The sequence below is a fragment of the Helianthus annuus genome, chromosome 5 (assembly GCF_002127325.2).
Source record: "Helianthus annuus cultivar XRQ/B chromosome 5, HanXRQr2.0-SUNRISE, whole genome shotgun sequence".
NCBI lineage: Eukaryota > Viridiplantae > Streptophyta > Magnoliopsida > Asterales > Asteraceae > Helianthus > Helianthus annuus.
In genome coordinates, this window is record NC_035437.2 from 161,436,641 (window position 1) to 161,455,484 (window position 18,844).

The following is an 18,844-nucleotide window of genomic DNA, read 5'->3' on the forward strand; positions in this document are numbered from 1 at the left end:
ACTCAATTCCCTGAAAATAGGCTATTTTGGGATATCCGTTTACCGTACTTACAAGGCTACAAAAAATTCCGATCCTTTTATGTGATGTGCCCCTCGGAGGGGTTGGTATTGTGTTAAATTTAGAGTCTAACTCTTTACCAAACATTTATAAAAAAATCATTTACTAAGCAGCAATTAGATTCGTTACTTTCTGACTGCTCCTCATGGAAAAATTTAATTAAAAATCCTTATTACCCGATTGACGAAATTCCAGTTGGAGATTCTCACGGACACCTAATACCTTCTACAATATAAATTTCATTGTCTAACTCTAACTATTCATTAAGTTATGACTTAAAAAATAACACGAGAACTAGCGAACCCGAGACACATGATTAAAATCGGGCTGTAACTGTTTGACAGCTTACTATTTTCGTTATCCGATCTCGCAAACGATTAACTAGCAAACCCGAGACACATGAACAGAATTCACAGCAGGTTTGTATCACAAGTAAGACCATGTGACAACTAATTTATCACTAAACATTATATTTATCCCATTAATAACACCCGAGAGACATACCCGAACCCGTGATTCATCCCAACTTCAACTTGTTATAAGCTACCCATAAAACGCAGCCATAATAACTTAATATTTAATCATATACACACCCGTTATTACTCCATACAATCATGCTTGAACATTAATAATTATCACGAAACACAACATATAACCCGCAGTTAAAACCCTAGTGGCTTAACCGAACATATAAACAACATAGACAATTTAACACATGATCTCTACCACTCAAACTACAAGTATCAACATAACGTCAAGAATCATCAATCAACTCAGAAAAACATAACCATGATAACCTTATACAAATCACCTATAAACATTAAAACTTGACAACAATTATATGATCGAGCCTTGAACCGAATACGTTTAGGGATTCTTGGGTCTAGTATGCATTGGCAGAAGAGAGAAAAGAGGAGCACAAGATTGCAGGTCAAGTGTGCGGTTTAGGGTTTGTTTTGTTTGGGGAGTTAGAGTAATAATGCAAATCATGCATAAAAAATACGTATATACAAAAGGGGTTGAGATTCAGATGTGGGGCGGTTGGGATAGATGCAGATATGGGCCAAAATAAAAATCAAAAGAAGAAAAGGGGAAGTGGGCCGCTAGAAGAGAATCGGCGACTGTTTGGTATACAATTGTTTATATATTTTTTCTATAATCAACTAATTATATAAAAAATATAATTAATCAACTAAAAAATATGATGATCATGCTATGGTTCGGGACTCAAAAGTTCAGAGCTACGCGAGGGGGTTGGATCGACAAGCGACACATGTACTTTGGTTTAAACGGTTCGGGTCGGTTCAACACAACATGGATTTGGTTTCGGCTACACGTTTGCACACTATAAATTAAATAAGTATAAATTTAATTCATCGAATAAGATCATTATATAAATTAAGATATAAATGCGAAACTAATGGTTTTTCCCTCGAGAATTCGGGTTGTGACATCATCCCCAAGTTGAAAGAAATTTCGTCCCTGAATTTGCAACCGGTCGCTGAAGAAGCTAGTGCGGTTAAGTGTTTTAACGAGGTGTCACATCATCCCCAAGTTAGTTTGGAATTTCGTCCTGAAATTCAGTAGCAACTTCAGCACTTGATGCATTATTTTTGAACAGTTGGGGATACTTGCGCATCATCTGATCTTTTTGTTCCTAGGTGAACTTTGGTCCACGTTTTGAATTCCAACGAACTCGAACAATGGGATTTTTTATGTGTTTAAGCGTTTGACCTCTCGATCCATGATTTCAATAGGTTCTTCAATGAAACGGAGTTGGTCATCAATCTTGAGCTCTTTGAAAGGAACAACGAGTGTCTCATCACATAGACACTTCTTCATATTCGATACGTGAAAGACATTGTGCACACCATGGAGTTCTTCAGATAAGTTCAGTCTATATGCCACTGTGCCAATTCTTTCGGTGATCTTGAACGGTCCAACATAACGCGGATTTAGCTTGCCTCGTTTCCCGAAACGAACAACACCCTTCCAAGGTGAGACTTTCAATAAAACTCTGTCGCCCACCTGGTATGCCAAGGATTTTCTACGCTTATCAATGTAGCTTTTCTAATAGTCGATAGCCGTCGCCATTCGGTTTCTGATTTGCGAAATCTTTTCCACTGTGTCGAGTACGAGTTCAGGGCCAGTGATTTGACTATCTCCAACTTCAGCCCAACATAGAGGTGACCGAAATTTCCGTCCGTATAATGCTTTGAACGGTGTGACCTGTATGCTCGAGTGGTAACTATTGTTGTAAGAGAATTCCACCAGGGGTACGTGTCTTTCCCAACCTTTACCGAAATCAATAAAACATGCTCGCAACATATCTTCAAGAGTCTGGATGGTGCGTTTGGTCTGACCATCGGTTTGTGGATGATAGGCCATGCTCATGTCTAGATGCGAGCCGAACGATTTATGCATGGACTGCCAGAGATGGGACATAAAGCGAGGGTCACGATCGGAGATGATAAAGGTGGCCACTCCGTGCCGCAAGACTACTTCCTTCAAATATAATTCAGCAAGCTAGTCATACTTGTCCATTTCTTTGATAGCAAGAAAGTGGGCAGACTTATTCAGACGGTCCACGATTACCTAAATGGTGTCGTTTCCGCTTTGAGTTCTAGGTAGCTCGGTAACGAAATCCATGGAAATTTGCTCCCATTTCCATGTTGGTATTTCTGGTTGTTGAAGTAACCGAGAGGGCTTTTGATTCTCGGTCTTGACCCTAGCGCAGGTCAAGCACTTGCTAACATTCCTCGCTATGATCGCCTTCATGTTGGGCCACCTGTATAATGCCTTCAGATAATGATACATCTTGTCAGAACCAGGATGTATCGAGTATCGAGTCTTGTGTGCTTTGTCCATCACAAGCTCTCGCAGATTTCTGTAGGATGGAACCCATATACACTCCATGAAGTAGTGAATATCGTCAGATTTGAGTTCAAGTTGTTTCTCCATGCCCCACATAAATTATCAAACGACGTCCAAAAATTATGATTCCAGCGCCATTAGAAGCGTATTTCGAAATATCACATTATAGACTCAAGAAATTCCAGTTTTCGTCAAATTATGACCCGGTTGCAGCTGATTAAAGTCGGTTGTAACTGTTTGATAGCTTACTGTTTTCGTTATCCGATCTCTTAAACGATTAACTAGCGAATCTGAGACACATGAACACAATTCACAACAGGTTTGTATCACAAGTAAGACCATGTGGCAACTAATTTATCACTAAACATTATGTTTATCCCATTAATAACACCTGAGAGACATACCCGAACCCGTGATACATCCCAACTTCAACTTGTTATAAGCTAACCATAAAATGCAGCCATAATAACTCAATATTTAATCATATACACAGTCATTATTACTCCATACAATCATGCTTGAACATTAATAATTATCACGAAACACAACATACAAACTGCAGTTAAAACCCTAGCGGCTTAACCGAACATATAAACAACATAGACAATGTAACACATGATCTCTACCACTCAAACTACAAGTATCAACATAACGTCAAGAATCATCAATCAACTCAGAAAAACGCAGCCATGATAACCTTATACAAATCACCTATAAACATTAAAACTTGACAACAATTACAAGATAAAGGTACCTAGCAGGGAACCAAGTAAGATCGAGCCTTGAACCGAATATGTGTAGGGATTCTTGGGTCTAGTATGCATTGGCAGAAGAGAGAAAATAGGAGCACAGATCGCAGCTCAGGTGTACGGTTTAGGGTTTGTTCTGTTTGGGGAGTTAGAGTAATAATGCAAATCATGCATCAAAAATACGTATATACTAAAGGGATTGAGATTCAGATGTGGGGCGGTTGGGATAAATGCAGATATGGGCCAAAATAAAAATCAAAAGAAGAAAAGAGGAAGTGGGCCGCTAGAAGAGAATTCGCGGTTGTTTGTTATTCAATTATTTATATTTTTTTTCTATAATCAACTAATTATATAAAAAAATATAATTAATCAACTAAAAAAATATGATGATCATGCTATGGTTCGGGACTCAAAAGTTCCGAGCTACACGAGTGGGTTGGATCGACAAGCGAGACATGTACTTTAGTTCAAACGGTTCGGGTCGGTTCAACACAATATGGATTTGGTTTCGGCTACACGTTTGCACACTATAAAGTAAATAAGTATAAATTTAATTCGTCGAATAAGATCATTATATAAATTGAGATATAAATGCGAAACTAATGGTTTTTACCTCGAGAATTCGGGTTATGACATCATCCCCATGTTGAAAGATATTCCATCCCGAAATTTGCAACTTGTCGCTAAAGAAGCTAGTGCGGTTAAGCGTTTTTGTGGGGTGTCACAACTTCCCACTAAACTCCCACAAAATTTAGCCGACCATTTAACCAAAGCGTTAGGTAGAGATATTGTGAACAAGCCGGCTATAGGGATGGGATTAAAGTCTACATGAAATTTCTCATGTTAGATACCCAATTCCCACCTAACATGACATTCGGTGTTGAATTCAATGTGAAAAGCTTAACATGTTGGAATAACTTAGGAGCATCATCCCAAGGTATGTGTTCAGACATGCAAGTAAAAGGAGGTTGAAGGTTATCTTCTTAATAGTTCTTTGAAAAATTACATATGCAGGTATAAGAGTAAAGAGCTACTTATTTGAGCATGAAGTTTAGTTGCTTCAAGAAACTAGGACTTGGCTTTGATATGTTCATTAAAGGATAAGACAAAGGCTAGTAAAAATAGTGTCAAGAAAGAACATAAGAGTATGTAATCTTGTGTGTATATTATCTTCATGTATTCATTATATTCATTACGAATAGAAAGGGTTCAATCCATAGCAACACCCTAATATTCGGATATTTGGAATGCATAATATATTAATGTGAAATTCAATCATTGCCTTATTTCATTTTTGCAAAAGTTTGTATGTTGGGAATTTTTTTAAGTTGATCTAGGATTACGCTAAAATGGGGAGGAATGTTAGATATTCTAGTGTAATCGGGATTGACTTGGTGACCAAAATGAATTATAATACACATCAAACAAGTTAGGAGGTGCGAGAGTGCACACTTGTTTGAGTTATTATAATTTAAAATATTAAAGCGTAGCCCGTAATCAAAGGGGGTTTCTTGGAGGAAACACCCCCTTTCCCGTGGGGGGGGGGGGGGTTCGGGGGCAGCGCCCATGGTAGGAGGGTCCAAGGGCGGCATCCCGTGCCTGGGGTCGAGCTAAATTTCAAGATAAAATTGCATCGGAAAAATATTTTATGGAAATTCCTTATAATTTCGAAATAAAAATTGGCTCCCTTTTTGAAGCAATTTGAAATTAAATGGATAACTCATGGACCCTATCCGAGAAAAAAAATTGTATTCAATTTTGGTCATTCTTTTGGTTCATACGAATTACACAACACACATATACTATGGTTCTTATTCTCGAATTTTGAGTGTATCCGATTAAATTATTCGGAACAACCACCGAATTAATTTGATCTGAAAGTGAAATCACGCCTCACAAATCATCCTTTGTTTTCCTATTTTCCCAACATTCAACACGCATTTTGAAGGTGCTTAAAACTTGAAGTAACATTAGTCGGAGTCAAACCCATGATCTTAAAACTTGAAGGTGCTAAGCGCCTACCATGCATTTTTGCCTAATTCCTTAATATAAAATATAATTAGCCAATGATTTATTCATTTTTATTGAACTTCTAATTTTTCTAAGAACATATTTTGGTTTAAAAAAATATTAGCATGTTAAGATCTAATAATCAAACTACATAAAGCATGCATTAATTAAAGTGTATTCGTGTCGTTCAGAGTGGATCAAGAATTCTTGGATATAGTAAAACTAACATAGATCAATTTGATTTGCACAAGAAGTCATATTCGTTGAAAGAATTAATAATAAGATATCTGTAGATATGATTCTCTAACTTATTCGCTTTCTTATTCCCTTGATTGATTAACTTTATAACTAAGATATTCTAAAACAGATTTTGGTCAACTTCAAGAACTTAAGAAATGATATTTCTTGGATACGATTGGACTTACTAGCTAATGTGATTTTTGTGTATAAAATATACACAAAAAGTTGAAAAAAATTCCTTTATGATTTTAAATTGTTTATGATATTGTAAAACGAATTCAACAATCGAAAGAATATTTATATCTATATTGTATTACATTAATATTTATATCTATAATAAGTATAATAATATATGAGGAGAACAAAAAGATAATTTTGTAAAAGTTTTAAGAGTTTAAAATACAAATTTAAAACGCATAATACAATCTCTTAAAACATATTGTTAGCTTTTAAACCAATTATCCTACATTTTTTTAAATGTCCATAACTTTTTCATACGTTAACATTATTTTTTTAAAATTGCACCACAAAAATGAGCATCTCGTCTAGTTATATATAATATATAAACACTAGGACATAATGATTCCAAAATAAAGGAATATAAATTTTTTGGGCATGCTGGATCGCGCTTTTACATTTTGTTTAGATCGGCTAACTCATGCACCCTATTCTTAATCTAAACCAATGTTCATAATGTGATTATGTAACATCCCACACATGAAAGGGTGTGTATGAAAAATATATACAAAGTTACCGGTGGAATAATAGAATATATATATATATATATATATATATATATATATATATATATATATATATATATATATATATATATATATATATATATATATATATATATTTAAGCTGTAAATATCTATTACATCATCCTTTGTTACAACACATAATTTTCATCAAGTCACATTTTAATATCAGACATGCATAAAGCATAGTTCTTACCGCCCATGAAAGGGTGATTGCACCACACCATTGTTCTTAAACCAATCGTGGTCAATAATAGCAACGTAAAAATACATCAAACATCAAGTAATGATTACGTTGTCTTTAAACAAAAACATCAAATAATATAGTAGGTCAACTAAAGTCGGTGGGATGTTAGTCCAATAACAGGAGAGCTTTCAATTTATCCTAGGGGACTTCCTGTCAAGAAACAACATGTTCAACCTTTAAACAAGAAGTCAGCTACACCGAGTGAGTTCTAGTTTTAATTAAACAAATTAAACAAGAAGTTAGCAGTTTATAAAGCGTTTAGTATTTTCATCAAGTCACATTATAACATCAAACATGCACATTAAAATTAGTCGTAAGCAAATATCCATTTGTGAAGCAATCTTCACCGTCAACTGCCTTAACTTCGCCAGCCAGGCATACACCGCTATAAGACTAATGAAACCAAACAAACATGTACTAGGCCTTGTTCTTGTCAGTTTGTTAAGGAAATAAATGTGTTCACGAACTGTTCATGAACACTAAATGAACATGATTTTCTGTCTGTATTCGTCATTAAGGAAATGAATGTGTCTGTGTTTGTTAATTTCAGGTCATAGACACAAACAAACACAAATCAACGTTCATGGACACAAACAAATGTTCATGCATACAAATGAAAACAAACGAACACAAACAAGCGTTCATAAACAAAGAAGAACAAATACGGATATATATTAAATTTCAACATATTTCATCACAAACATTACGTAGATCCACACAAAATATACTAACATTATCATCCAAACATACCTGACATAAATTATTAAAGTGTATGTAATATACATTACACTAATATTTATTAACTATTTTATTAGTTAGAATTTTGAAGTAATTAATAAAATATGGAGTGAATTACAAGTTTTGTCCTTTATTGTCACACCACGATATTTCCACGTATTACCGGTGGGCCTGGAGGGGAGTATCGTGACGTAGTTAATCTCATCATAGTCAAATATTCACAGTTTAATGCACAGCGGAAGTCTTGGGGGAAAAATATTATTACAAACCGAAATGCAAAGTATAATAAATATTATACAGACGGTTGTAAGAGGATCCACAGGCGGATCTAAAACATAAAGTAAAATATTGTTCAACAGACTTTAAGTATTAAGAACTTGCAAGATTCTTTAACTAATACTCAGGAGCTTCCAGCCAATTTCGCTTAGTACCTGCCACTTAGTCTTTTTGAAAAATACGTCAAACTGGTAAATACAATTAACCAACTCTTTTGAAAACATTTATAAAAATTGATTTAAATGCACAAGGCACAAATATTCTTTTATAACTTGGGACAATTATACAAAATAATCTTGTATACAGATTTACATGTTTTTCGTACGTTCAGGGCCTGGGATAGAAGCCGAGACAAGATTAATAGACACACCACTAATATAAACCCACAAGAAGTTATCCTCACGAGTGGGTATATCATTTTACATACGCAACTGTCAAGTGTATGCCTACACCCCATGCTTAAGTCGTGGCCATTTTCAAATGAAATGAGCCGAGATATCCAGGACATGGTCATATTAACCCCCAAATGTTTAGGTATAAAAAAACAGATTAAAATGGGTTATGTCAATGATTTAACCACTAGTCGATTAAATATTCTATACCCGACCAAGCGATAATAATTTACCATATCCCAAGCCCGTATAAGGGAAAATAAGTTAAAATTATTTACCTAAGCTTAGAAATGTAAGTTATACTCAGCCGTATCTTCTACTCAACAAGTGTAGGTAGCTTTTACCGGGCTCCTAATCTGGAACGAAGGTTATATTAACCTATTAGATTACTAACGGGTCTTATTTAAGTTACAAACATAGACCGGTTAGTTTAAAGAAAGGTTTACGGTACGAAACGGGAGATTAAGCGATCACCGGATTGGAATATGATTTAGACCCAACAAGTACGAAGACTTGTATAAAATGGGTAAACTAAATACATTCTGGATTTTGAAGTAAAAATGATAAGGTTTGACCCGTTTCAGCTAATTTATGCAAACTAGAGCTGGGCTAGTTTATCAGAGCTATGCGTCTCCTTGATGGGTATAAAATGAGCTGACTTCGTCAGTCTGTCAACTATAACCCATATCGTATCATTCCCATGTTTCATCCTTGGTAACTTGGTGATGAAATCCATAGTTACCATTTCCCACTTCCAAGTGGGAAGTTCAGGCTATTGTAGTAAACCTGACGGATTTTGATGCTCAGCTTTAACCTGTGCGCACGTCAGACATTTAGCCACACAAGTGGGTATGGATTTCTTCAAACCCAACCACCAGTAATTTGCCTTTAGATCTTGGTACATTTTATCACTGCCCGGATGTACCGAATATTTAGAACTATGGGCTTCTCGGAGGATCTCCTCTCTAAGTCCTCCATGGATTGGAACCCAGATCCTTCTATTCAATCTAAGGATTCCATCATTCCCAGGTGACAACTGATTAACAGTTGCACCCAATCTTTCTGCTGGAAAGTTTTCTTCCAAAACGGCTTCTTTCTGAGCTGACAACAACTTTTCGTTTGGACTATTCTTTAGCTCAATGCTTTTGGGTTGATCCTAATAGGTTTAACCCTTTCTTTCCTACTCAAAGCATCAGCGACAACATTTGCCTTGCCCGGGTGATAGCGAATTTCACAGTCATAATCGTTCAATGTTTCCATCCAACGACGTTGCCTCATATTGAGATCTTTCTGGTTAAACAAATGTTGAAGGCTTTTATGGTCTGAATAGATTACACACTTGGTTCCATATAGGTAATGCCTCCAAAGCTTTAGTGCAAATACAACGACACCCAATTCCAAATCATGGGTGGTGTAGTTCTTTTCGTGCACTTTTAGTTGACGTGATACATAGGCAATGAGCTTACCTCTTTGCATAAGCACACAGCCCATACCAGTGTGCGATGCGTCGCAGTACACAACAAACTCTTCTATCCCTTCTGGCAATGTCAACACAGGAGCATTGCTTAATTTCTGCTTGAGAATCTCAAAAGATTCTTGTTGTTTGGGACCCCAGTCAAACTTTACATTCCTACGAGTTATCTAAGTTAAAGGTGCAGCAATTCTTGAAAAGTTTTCGATGAAACGTCTGTAGTAACCTGCCAAACCTAAGAAGCTGTGAATTTTAGTGGGCGTCTTAGGCACTTGCCAATTCATAATCGCTTCAATCTTAGCGGGATCCACCTGGATACCACGTTTACTTACCACATGTCCAAGGAATTGGACTTCTCGAAGCCAGAATTCACATTTAGAGAACTTTGCGTAGAGCTTCTCTTGTTGCAGGAGTTTAAGGATGCATCGTAGATGTCTTTCATGATCGGCTTGACTCTTTGAATAAATAAGTATGTCATCAATGAAGACAATGACAAACTTGTCTAGACACGGTTTGCAGACACGATGCATGAGATCCATGAATGTTGCAGGTGCGTTCGTAAGCCCAAAAGGCATCACTAAGAACTCGTTGTGGCCATATCTTGTTCTGAATGCGGTCTTATGCACATCTTCGATTCTGACCTTCAACTGATGGTATCCTGACCTCAAATTAATTTTTGAAAAGAAACTTGCCCCTTGAAGCTGATCGAATAGATCCTCGATCCTGGGTAATGGATATCGATTCTTGATTGTAACTTTGTTCAGCTCACGATAGTCAATGCATAGACGCATTGAGCCATCTTCCTTCTTCACAAAAAGAATAGGCGCACCCCAAGGGGACGAGCTAGGTTGAATAAAACCCTTCTCCAATAAATCATCCAACTGGGCCCTTAATTCTTTCATTTCAGTCGGTGCCAACCGATAAGGAGCTCGGGCGACTGGTGCTACCCCAGGTATAATGTCAATCCTAAATTCCACTTGTCTGTCGGGAGGTAAACCAGGTAGCTCTTTAGGAAAAACGTCTGAGTAATCAGAAATAACAGGGATATCTTCGATCTTGGGCTTTGGCTCATCTGTGGTCACCTGTGCCATGTAAATGACACAACCTTTCTTCAAACACTTAGATGCCTTAAGCATAGCTACTTGGTCAGGCAATCCATACTGTGTATCTCCTTGAATTGTAAGTGATTCACCATAACGAGTTTTAATAACAACTTGCTTCTTATCACATGCAATTTGAGCTTGGTTAAGAGATAACCAATCCATGCCTATAACTATATCGAATCCTGCCAATTTCATCGGTAACAAGGACAACGGAAAAGAGTGATTCCTAATGGATATAAAACATCCATCTAAAATTGTTGAAGAGGTCTCTAAGGTACCATCTTCCAATTCTACCTCATATTTTATGTCTAGAGTTTTAACAGGAAGATTTAATAGTTTACAAAATTTATTGTCTACAAAGGACTTATCTGCACCAGAATCAAATAAAACTCTAGCATAAACATCATTTATGAGGAAAGTACCTGTTATAACATTATCATTCTGCACTGCCTCCTGAGCATTCATCTGGAAAACTCGAGCATTTGTCTTCTTGGCATCTTCAGGCTTCTTTGGGTTTTTCGGGCAGTTGGTCCTTATGTGCCCCTTCTCATTGCAACCATAACAGGTTGCATTTTTCATGTTCTTGCATTCCAGAGTTTTATGATCCTTTGACTTGCAGATCCCACAAGCTTTAGGCTGCGACTGCGAGTCAAGTCTGCATTTCCCAAAATGGTGTTTCTTGCAGGTTTTACACTTAGGCTTCTCACCTGACTGCTGGGAGTCCTTCTTAAACCTAGAACTCTTCTTATGCTCAGAGTTACCCTTCTTCTTCTTGTCGAAGCGACGTGAGCTCTCATCTTCCCTTTTCCTCTTTCCCTCATCAGAAGTCTTAACAGATTTATTCCTTATTGCATCAAGAGTGAGGGATACGGACAAATCCACCACGGACCTATAAGTGGTAGGACTGGAAGCTCTAACGTTTCCTTTTATTTCCGGGGCCAGGCCTCCAATGAAGCGTGCTATGCGCTTAGGTTCAGGGGTAACTAAATAGGGAACCATTCGGGACATGGTGTTGAAACTCGTGACATAAGCTTGGCAATCCAAATTCTTCATGACCAGAGTCAAGAAGTCAGTTTCAATATTTTCTTCCTCATGCTGAGGACATAAGTTTTCTTTGATCAGTGCCACAAATTGTTCCCATGACAAGTTAAGAGTGGGATTTTCCCCGTGGCTTGAATTAATGATCTCCACCAAGCCAATGCCTCTCCTTTAAACGACTGCGAAACAAACTTCACAACATCCTGTTCAGCACATCCACTGATATCCACAACGGTATCCAGCTCATCAAGCCATGTCATACAGTCTATGGCACCTTTTTCGCCTGTAAAATCCCTTGGCTTGCAAGAGACGAAGTACTTATAAGAACAAGTCTTTGAGCGCGGTTCCTGATTAAACACAATTTGCTTAGACGACATACTTTTCTGATTCGATGAATGCCGAGAATCGTCCTTATGAGATGTATGTGTTTTGGAAGGAGGTTTAGTATGAGGTACAGATTGGGTCTTAGCGGGAGTACCACTTGGTTCTTTGAACATTCTGTCAACGACTCCAGTGACAACATTGTCTATCATTGCTTGTAGATCTGTACCCGTTACATTCATTCTGGTGTTGTCATTTCGCATATTGGGATGACTATTAACCTCTTCTGATTCAGCCATTTTGGAGCTTGATTGCTATAAAACAATTGACAACAATTTATTCAGAAGTCCATTATAGAATCATCATTTTCGATGATTCATTAACCATGGTAAATATAGACCATATTGGTTAATTCGTTAATCAGGTTTATTTTAAACTTTTCATTATAATTAATCCCAGTTATAAAATATTAAGGATATTATAGCGGCACAAAAGGCCCTGTCACAAAAACAGTTTTGAATTTACACGCCATGATCTTATAGGATCGAGGCATCAAGGTTTGAACATAATTCATTACCTTTCTTGACAGGGAGTCATAGACTACAACTGTCATTTGTCTTATTGGACAATACGCATAGCCCGTAGGCACTTCATCACTAATAGATGTTTATAATGTGTTCATCATATTGATGATGTAAGTCATGATTTCTAGATCATTAGGCTAGATAAGAAATTGGAAGAATCCAATATTAGGATGACTAGTGTGACTTTATCGAATCACATTTGCCAAGAGTGCTAACACGTTTTTAGGTGTTAAAAGGGATTTATTATCTTAAAAAGGCTTTACCATCATGGCCATGTCCAAAATGACATATAGGCTAGGTTATACCTTTAAGATTTTCTTATAAGATTTAATGGCGGATCAATTATAAATAGAAATGATATTTTAATCAATGATACAATGTATATGTATATGTATAATGCCAAATGTAAATTTAAAGGAAATTTCTCATAAAAATCCTAAGAATTACCATAGTTGCCCTAAACGGGTCTTTAACAAATAACTTGTCCACACAGGGACTAAAATAAGAAAAGACAAGTCTACGCAGGGACCAAATACATAAATGAAATGTCCACGCAGGGACTTAATTGAAATAAAATTACAATACAATAATTAAGGGTTTCTAATAATCCTTCTTCCTTTTCCCCTTAATGAGGTTTGCCAAACCCTTAAGAAGATCGCAGCGAAGTGGTGGCTGCGGCGGCTGCTGCTGCTGAGGTTGTGGAGGTGGTGGGTATTGATACCCATATGCAGGGTACCCAGTTGGGTACGCAGGTGGAAAGGGCGAAGAGTAGAGAGCATTGAAGTTTGCTGCCTCGACGTATGGGTCGACGACTGGTGCATTGTTGTAGTTATAACCCGAATAAGCTTGCTGCTCAAACAGGTTGTACCCAGCTGCATCTGGGTAAGATGGAATTGGGTTTTCATAACCCATGGGTGGTGCAGGTGTGACTGGTGCAGAGTCGACTTCAGAAATGACATTTGAAGGCCCACCCATTTTCGGGTCTTCATAGAGCGGAGGGTAGTTGCTGGAGTGTTGGGGGGTGCTGAAATGAAAACCCCCACGGACGGACATCTGTGCACTTCTTCTTCGCCTCGATGGTTCTAGAGGCGGTGGCTGCTCTGGTGCTGGTGGTGGCGGTGGCATGACCGCCTGAAAATGTGGGTCCTCTGAGGGGGCCTGCTGATGTGGAGGTGAGTTGTGGTGAGGGGGAGTAAACTCCCACTTATATGTACTCCACCTTTCGGCCCAGATATCAGGGCCTCGGTATAGCGAACCATGAAAAGAAAATCCGCTTGAAATCTCGATGGGATGCGTGGGCGTCCCAGATGGTGGCATCTCTAGATCTGGATCATCGTCCATCTCCATGTCTTGGTATTCGAGAAAGTGGTCTGCTGGTCCCAAAGGGTTTTGACCCTCTGGTTCGTCAATTTGGTTTATTGGGTTGAAACGGCTCTGGAAGTAGGGTGTGGGGTTCTGGAAAGAATTATGAGAACCCGAACGCTGCAAGGGAATGTATGAGTGGTGTGAGTCAGTGGGAAAGGGTTAGGCTTGGGCTAAGGGTAGGTGGTTTTGGTTAGTGGTTAGTAAAAATGGCGAAAAGCGTAAAAAGCGTCGGTCGTCGTAAAACCTTTTGTTTTTGTGACTTTTATTCAAACTAAGTTTTCTTTGAGAAACTTGTTTGTTTATTACAAGACTTTCATTTTTTTTATAAATAAATGTCACAAGATAACCGAGCTTTTTACTAAAACAAAGTGGTTTAAAAAGAAAAAGGATTTTGGTGGGTAAAGGGTGTTTGTTTTGTGGGTTTTGAAATAAAAAGTTTTAGGCTCAAAGGGGTTAACTAGGGGGTTTTGGGTAGGTGATAAAAAATGAAAAACAATGGTGTTGAAAGGAAGAAGGGTTAGTCCTGATGCCTCAATCATTTACTTACTTGGGTTCAAGTTGGTAAGACCGGGAATGCATCGTCATGACAAGTTCTAGAGTCGTAAGAACCAAGCGGCTATTCACATAAGAAATGAAAAATGAGCATTAAGTTTAAAGATCTATGCTTGTGTGCTCAATAAAGGCTCAAAACTCACTTGTTGTGAGAATGGGTTTATAATGTGATCAAGTATATATAATCAAATTTTAATTAGATTTGTCATGCATTTTCATAATTTTCTTATTTGGTTCTTTTTATCACAACGCTATCGGTTGTAAATTTGTAAAAATATAACCTTTTTAGAACTTGTTATTCCCAAATTAAACCAAGACAAGTAAAAAAATGAAAATTTTTTGAAAAAAATTTGGGGTGATTAGCTGCTCCAATAGAGTTTTGTGTAAGGCTTGTTATTAGGACTTGTGAGATTCAAGGTATTAGCATCCCCCCACACTTAAATTACATATTGTCCTCAATGTGTCCCAAAAATAAGTTTTTAGGTTGATTGAATGTGTAAAAAGGTGTTGAAAAACAAATTTTCATGTTACTGGGCGTCTGGCCATGGCCCCATGTTGGTCCGGGCACGGCCCCGTGGTCAGATTACTAGTAACAGAATTTAACAGAAGGCTGGACATGGGGCGTGTTCAGTGAGCACGACCCCATGTCCAGTTACCTGAACTGGGCAAATTTCTGCAGAGCCTTGTGTTGGGTTGAGCACGGCCCCGTGCTGAAGTTGCTGTAATGCTGGAAAATTATCGGGAGGCTCTGTTTTTGTGCATGGGGTGTGGTTTTAATGTTCCCTTGGTAACCTCCACCTTTTCGAGTGTGTTTTATTCTTGAAAAGTAAAGCTAAACTAGAAAATATAAAAGTTACACTAAATTAAAAACCAAGGATAGTTCCGCGGATGCCTCCGCTGTGTGCCATGTTTATAAGGGTCCTTGGCTAGACCCAAAGTCAGTCATATGTTACCCGAGCAGGATGGCTCGCATCCCGTGTTGCACCGTCGGAGAGCGTCATCCAAACTTGAGTCTATGACATCCATGTAGTTGACCGGGTCGTCCTCTACTCTTTTCCCAACCGCGTCATCCGACCCTCAATGTTAACTTCCCATCACTCATATCCACCATTGCGTGAGCGGTGGCAAGGAATGGTCTTCCTAGAATGAGTGGTACTTCGGTGTCTTCCTCCATGTCGAGTATGACAAAGTCGACCGGGAAAATAAAGTCTCCGACTTTTACCAATAAATTGTCGGTGACACCTTGCGGGTATTTGATAGACCTATCGGCGACTTGTATGCTCACCTTTGTGGGGCTCGTCTTACCTAATCCGATTCGGTCAAACATTGATGCGGGCATGAGATTGATGCTAGCCCTAAGGTCGGCTAGTGCATTACGTACAGGTGATCCCCTAATGGAACAAGGGATGGTGAAGCTTCCGGGGTCGATTTTCTTTTGTGGGAGTTTGTTGAGTAGTACGGCGGAGCATTCTTCACTTAAGTTGACCAATTGCAATGTTTCAATCTTCCTTTTGTGATTGAGGAAGTCTCTTATAAATTTTGAATATTTTGGCATTTGAGTGAGGACTTCCACAAATGGAAGATTTATATGCAATTGTTTTAGTAAGTTAATGAATTTTGTGAATTGCTCGTCAGTCTTTTGGCGAAGTAACCAACCGGGGTAGGGCACCGAGGGGTTCTTGGTAGGTTCGGGATTTGACGGAGGAGTTGTTTCTTTATGGTTGGTGGTGAGGTCGTGGTTTTAATGGGTGGATTTTTGTCGGATGGGGGTAGTGGGGCCTCATCGGGACCTACGATCCGATTTCTGAGTGTTATGAGATGTACTTGCGCCTTTGGGTTGGTTTCGGTATTGCTAGGTAATGCGCCTTGTGGCCTCTCGGAGAAATTTTGGGCTAGTTGATTTAGTTGTTTTTCAATGTTTTGAATACAAGCTTGTTGATTTCTAAAGTTCGATTCCACTTGTAGGAATCGATCCGAGTTCCTTTTTTCGGTTTCGGAGATGAGGCGTGAAACAATGTCTTCAAGCCTCTCCCATCCCCTTTGTTGTTGTTGATAGAAATTTTGTGATTCATTTCTTGGTTGTTGTTGAAAGTTTGTTCGTTGGTTTTGGTTTTGGTTTTGTTGGTTACTACTATTGCCGGGCTACTCCAACCAAGGTTAGGGTGGTTACGCCATCCTTGGTTGTAGGTGCCCGTTGTGGGACCCGACGGCCTAGGTCTATTATCAATGTAGTTTACCATTTCCGTTTGATTATCCATTTCTTTCATACAACTCCAATTTTCATGTGGCCCACCACACCCTTCCCAAACCACAACCGAGACCGTTTTTGCCATTTCTAACTTTTTGGTTTTTGAAGATAGGGCCTCGATTTGGGCTTGTAAAGAGGTGTTTTCATCTACTTTATGGGCGCCCGGGGCAATAGATTTTGTGCCTCGGGGAGTGTTCCATTAAAAGTTGTTTTGAGCAATTTCCTCAATTTGATTATAAATTTCATTCGGGCGACGATTACCTAGGAGTCCCCCGGAGCTAGAGTCGAGTGTTTGTCTGTGTGTGGCAACAACCCATTATAGAAAGTGGATACTTGTTGCCACACTGCGAGACCATGATGAGGACATTTTCTCAATAGCTCCTTGAATCTTTCCCAAGTTTCATATAAGGATTCCCCGTCCTTTTGTGAATATGTATTGATTTCAGTCATTAATTTAGCGGTTTTAGAGGGCGGGAAATACTTATATAGAAACTTTTGGGCAAGTTCATCCCAAGTGTTTACCGAACCACTTGGGAGGGTGTTAAGCCAAGCCATAGCTCGGTCTTTTAGTGAAAACAGGAACATTCGGAGGCGGATGGCGTCGTTTGATGCTCCGTTGATCCGGAAAGTATCACATATTTCCAAAAAGTTGGTAATATGTAAGTGGGGATCTTCATCGGCTAGGCCATGGAAGGTTGCAGAATTTTGGAGCATTTGAATCAAATGTGGCCGAAGTTCGAAGTTGTTGGCATCGACATTCGGTGCATTGATGGCGGCTCCGAGATTACCTACCGTGGGCCGTAGGTAATCCATCAGGGTACGCTGATCCGCCATTGGAAGTTGGTCCCCCAAAGATTTCTCTTGATTTTTAGCTTTTAGTCTCTTTCTTAGAAAGCATTCGGGTTCGTCTAGAGGTTCTTTTATGTCTTTATTGGAACTGGAGCTTATGCACTGCGTATAAAGTTTAGGTGCTGCGACTGTGTTCCAAGTCCTGCGATAAAACAAAAAAGAACGTTGGTCAGATGTCTCACCACGGCCCCGTGGTTGCTAACCACGACCCGTGGTCGTGGTTACAGTGGTTGTTTTATGGATACCAGTTACTGGGGATTTCAGCACGGCCCCGTGGTGCACCGCCACGGCCCCGTGGTCACTCTTCTGTAACTCAGAAAACAAAAACTACCAATAAGTTTGCTGGACACGGCCCCGTGTCCGACCAGGCACGGCCCGTGCTGAAGTCTGCAGAAACTGAAAAATTAAAAAAAAAATCCTAAAGAAAATAGAAAAATAAGTAAAAATAATTAGGCCGTTGATTCTAAACTTTCTTAAATCCTTGTGTCTCCGGCGACGGCGCCAAAAAACTTGGTGTGTGCGAAGCGTGATATGATTTTATTGATATTTTAAGCCCATTTTACGCATAAGTCAAGTTTTAAATTTATAAAACACGATATTCTACTAACACTAAACACACACTTCGGCAGGTGCACCTATCGTGAGCGTAGTATAGTGTTGGTAAGATACCGAGGTCGTCCAAGGACACAAGAGCTTTTAGTACCGATTTATCCTCAACGTCTAATCAATCTATTTTTTTGAGAAAAGGTTGAAACATGAAAATAAAAACTAAAAATGCATAAATAAAAATAAAATAAAAACAAATAGACAAGATGAATCACTTGGATCCGACTCGCCTTTAATGTGTCCCTTGATGTTTTTGCACTTTCGGACTTTTTAAGAGATTATCTTAGTTATAGTAGTAGGCCCCTCTTTTGAAGGTGATGTTACCCTCAACCCAGTGGTTTGAGTCAGCAAGGATACAATCC

At 38.6% G+C, this 18,844-nt stretch overlaps 3 protein-coding genes and 1 non-coding gene across 4 annotated transcripts; 1 reads left to right on the plus strand and 3 right to left on the minus strand.

Moving 5' to 3' along the window:
* Window positions 1-3,605: 3,605 nt before the first annotated feature.
* Window positions 3,606-11,927, minus strand: LOC118492200. Its single transcript, XM_035990043.1, has 4 exons — window positions 11,342-11,927; window positions 11,198-11,287; window positions 10,646-11,101; window positions 3,606-3,643 (listed from the first exon to the last, which is right to left on the minus strand). The coding sequence occupies exons 1-4, from the start codon at window positions 11,925-11,927 to the stop codon at window positions 3,606-3,608; spliced, it is 1,170 nt and encodes a 389-aa protein (XP_035845936.1).
* A 1,535-nt stretch (window positions 11,928-13,462) lies between these two features.
* Window positions 13,463-14,209, minus strand: LOC110943842 (extensin-2-like). The gene has a single exon (XM_022185573.1). The coding sequence runs from the start codon at window positions 14,207-14,209 to the stop codon at window positions 13,463-13,465; it is 747 nt and encodes a 248-aa protein (XP_022041265.1).
* Window positions 14,210-15,845: 1,636 nt separating this feature from the next.
* On the minus strand, window positions 15,846-16,334 carry LOC110943843. The gene has a single exon (XM_022185574.1). It carries the CDS (start codon window positions 16,332-16,334, stop codon window positions 15,846-15,848), a length of 489 nt encoding a protein of 162 aa, XP_022041266.1.
* A 1,042-nt stretch (window positions 16,335-17,376) lies between these two features.
* LOC118492600 lies at window positions 17,377-17,483 on the plus strand. The gene has a single exon (XR_004894606.1). It is a non-coding gene; the product is annotated as a small nucleolar RNA R71 (small nucleolar RNA).
* The last annotated feature ends 1,361 nt before the right edge of the window (window positions 17,484-18,844 follow it).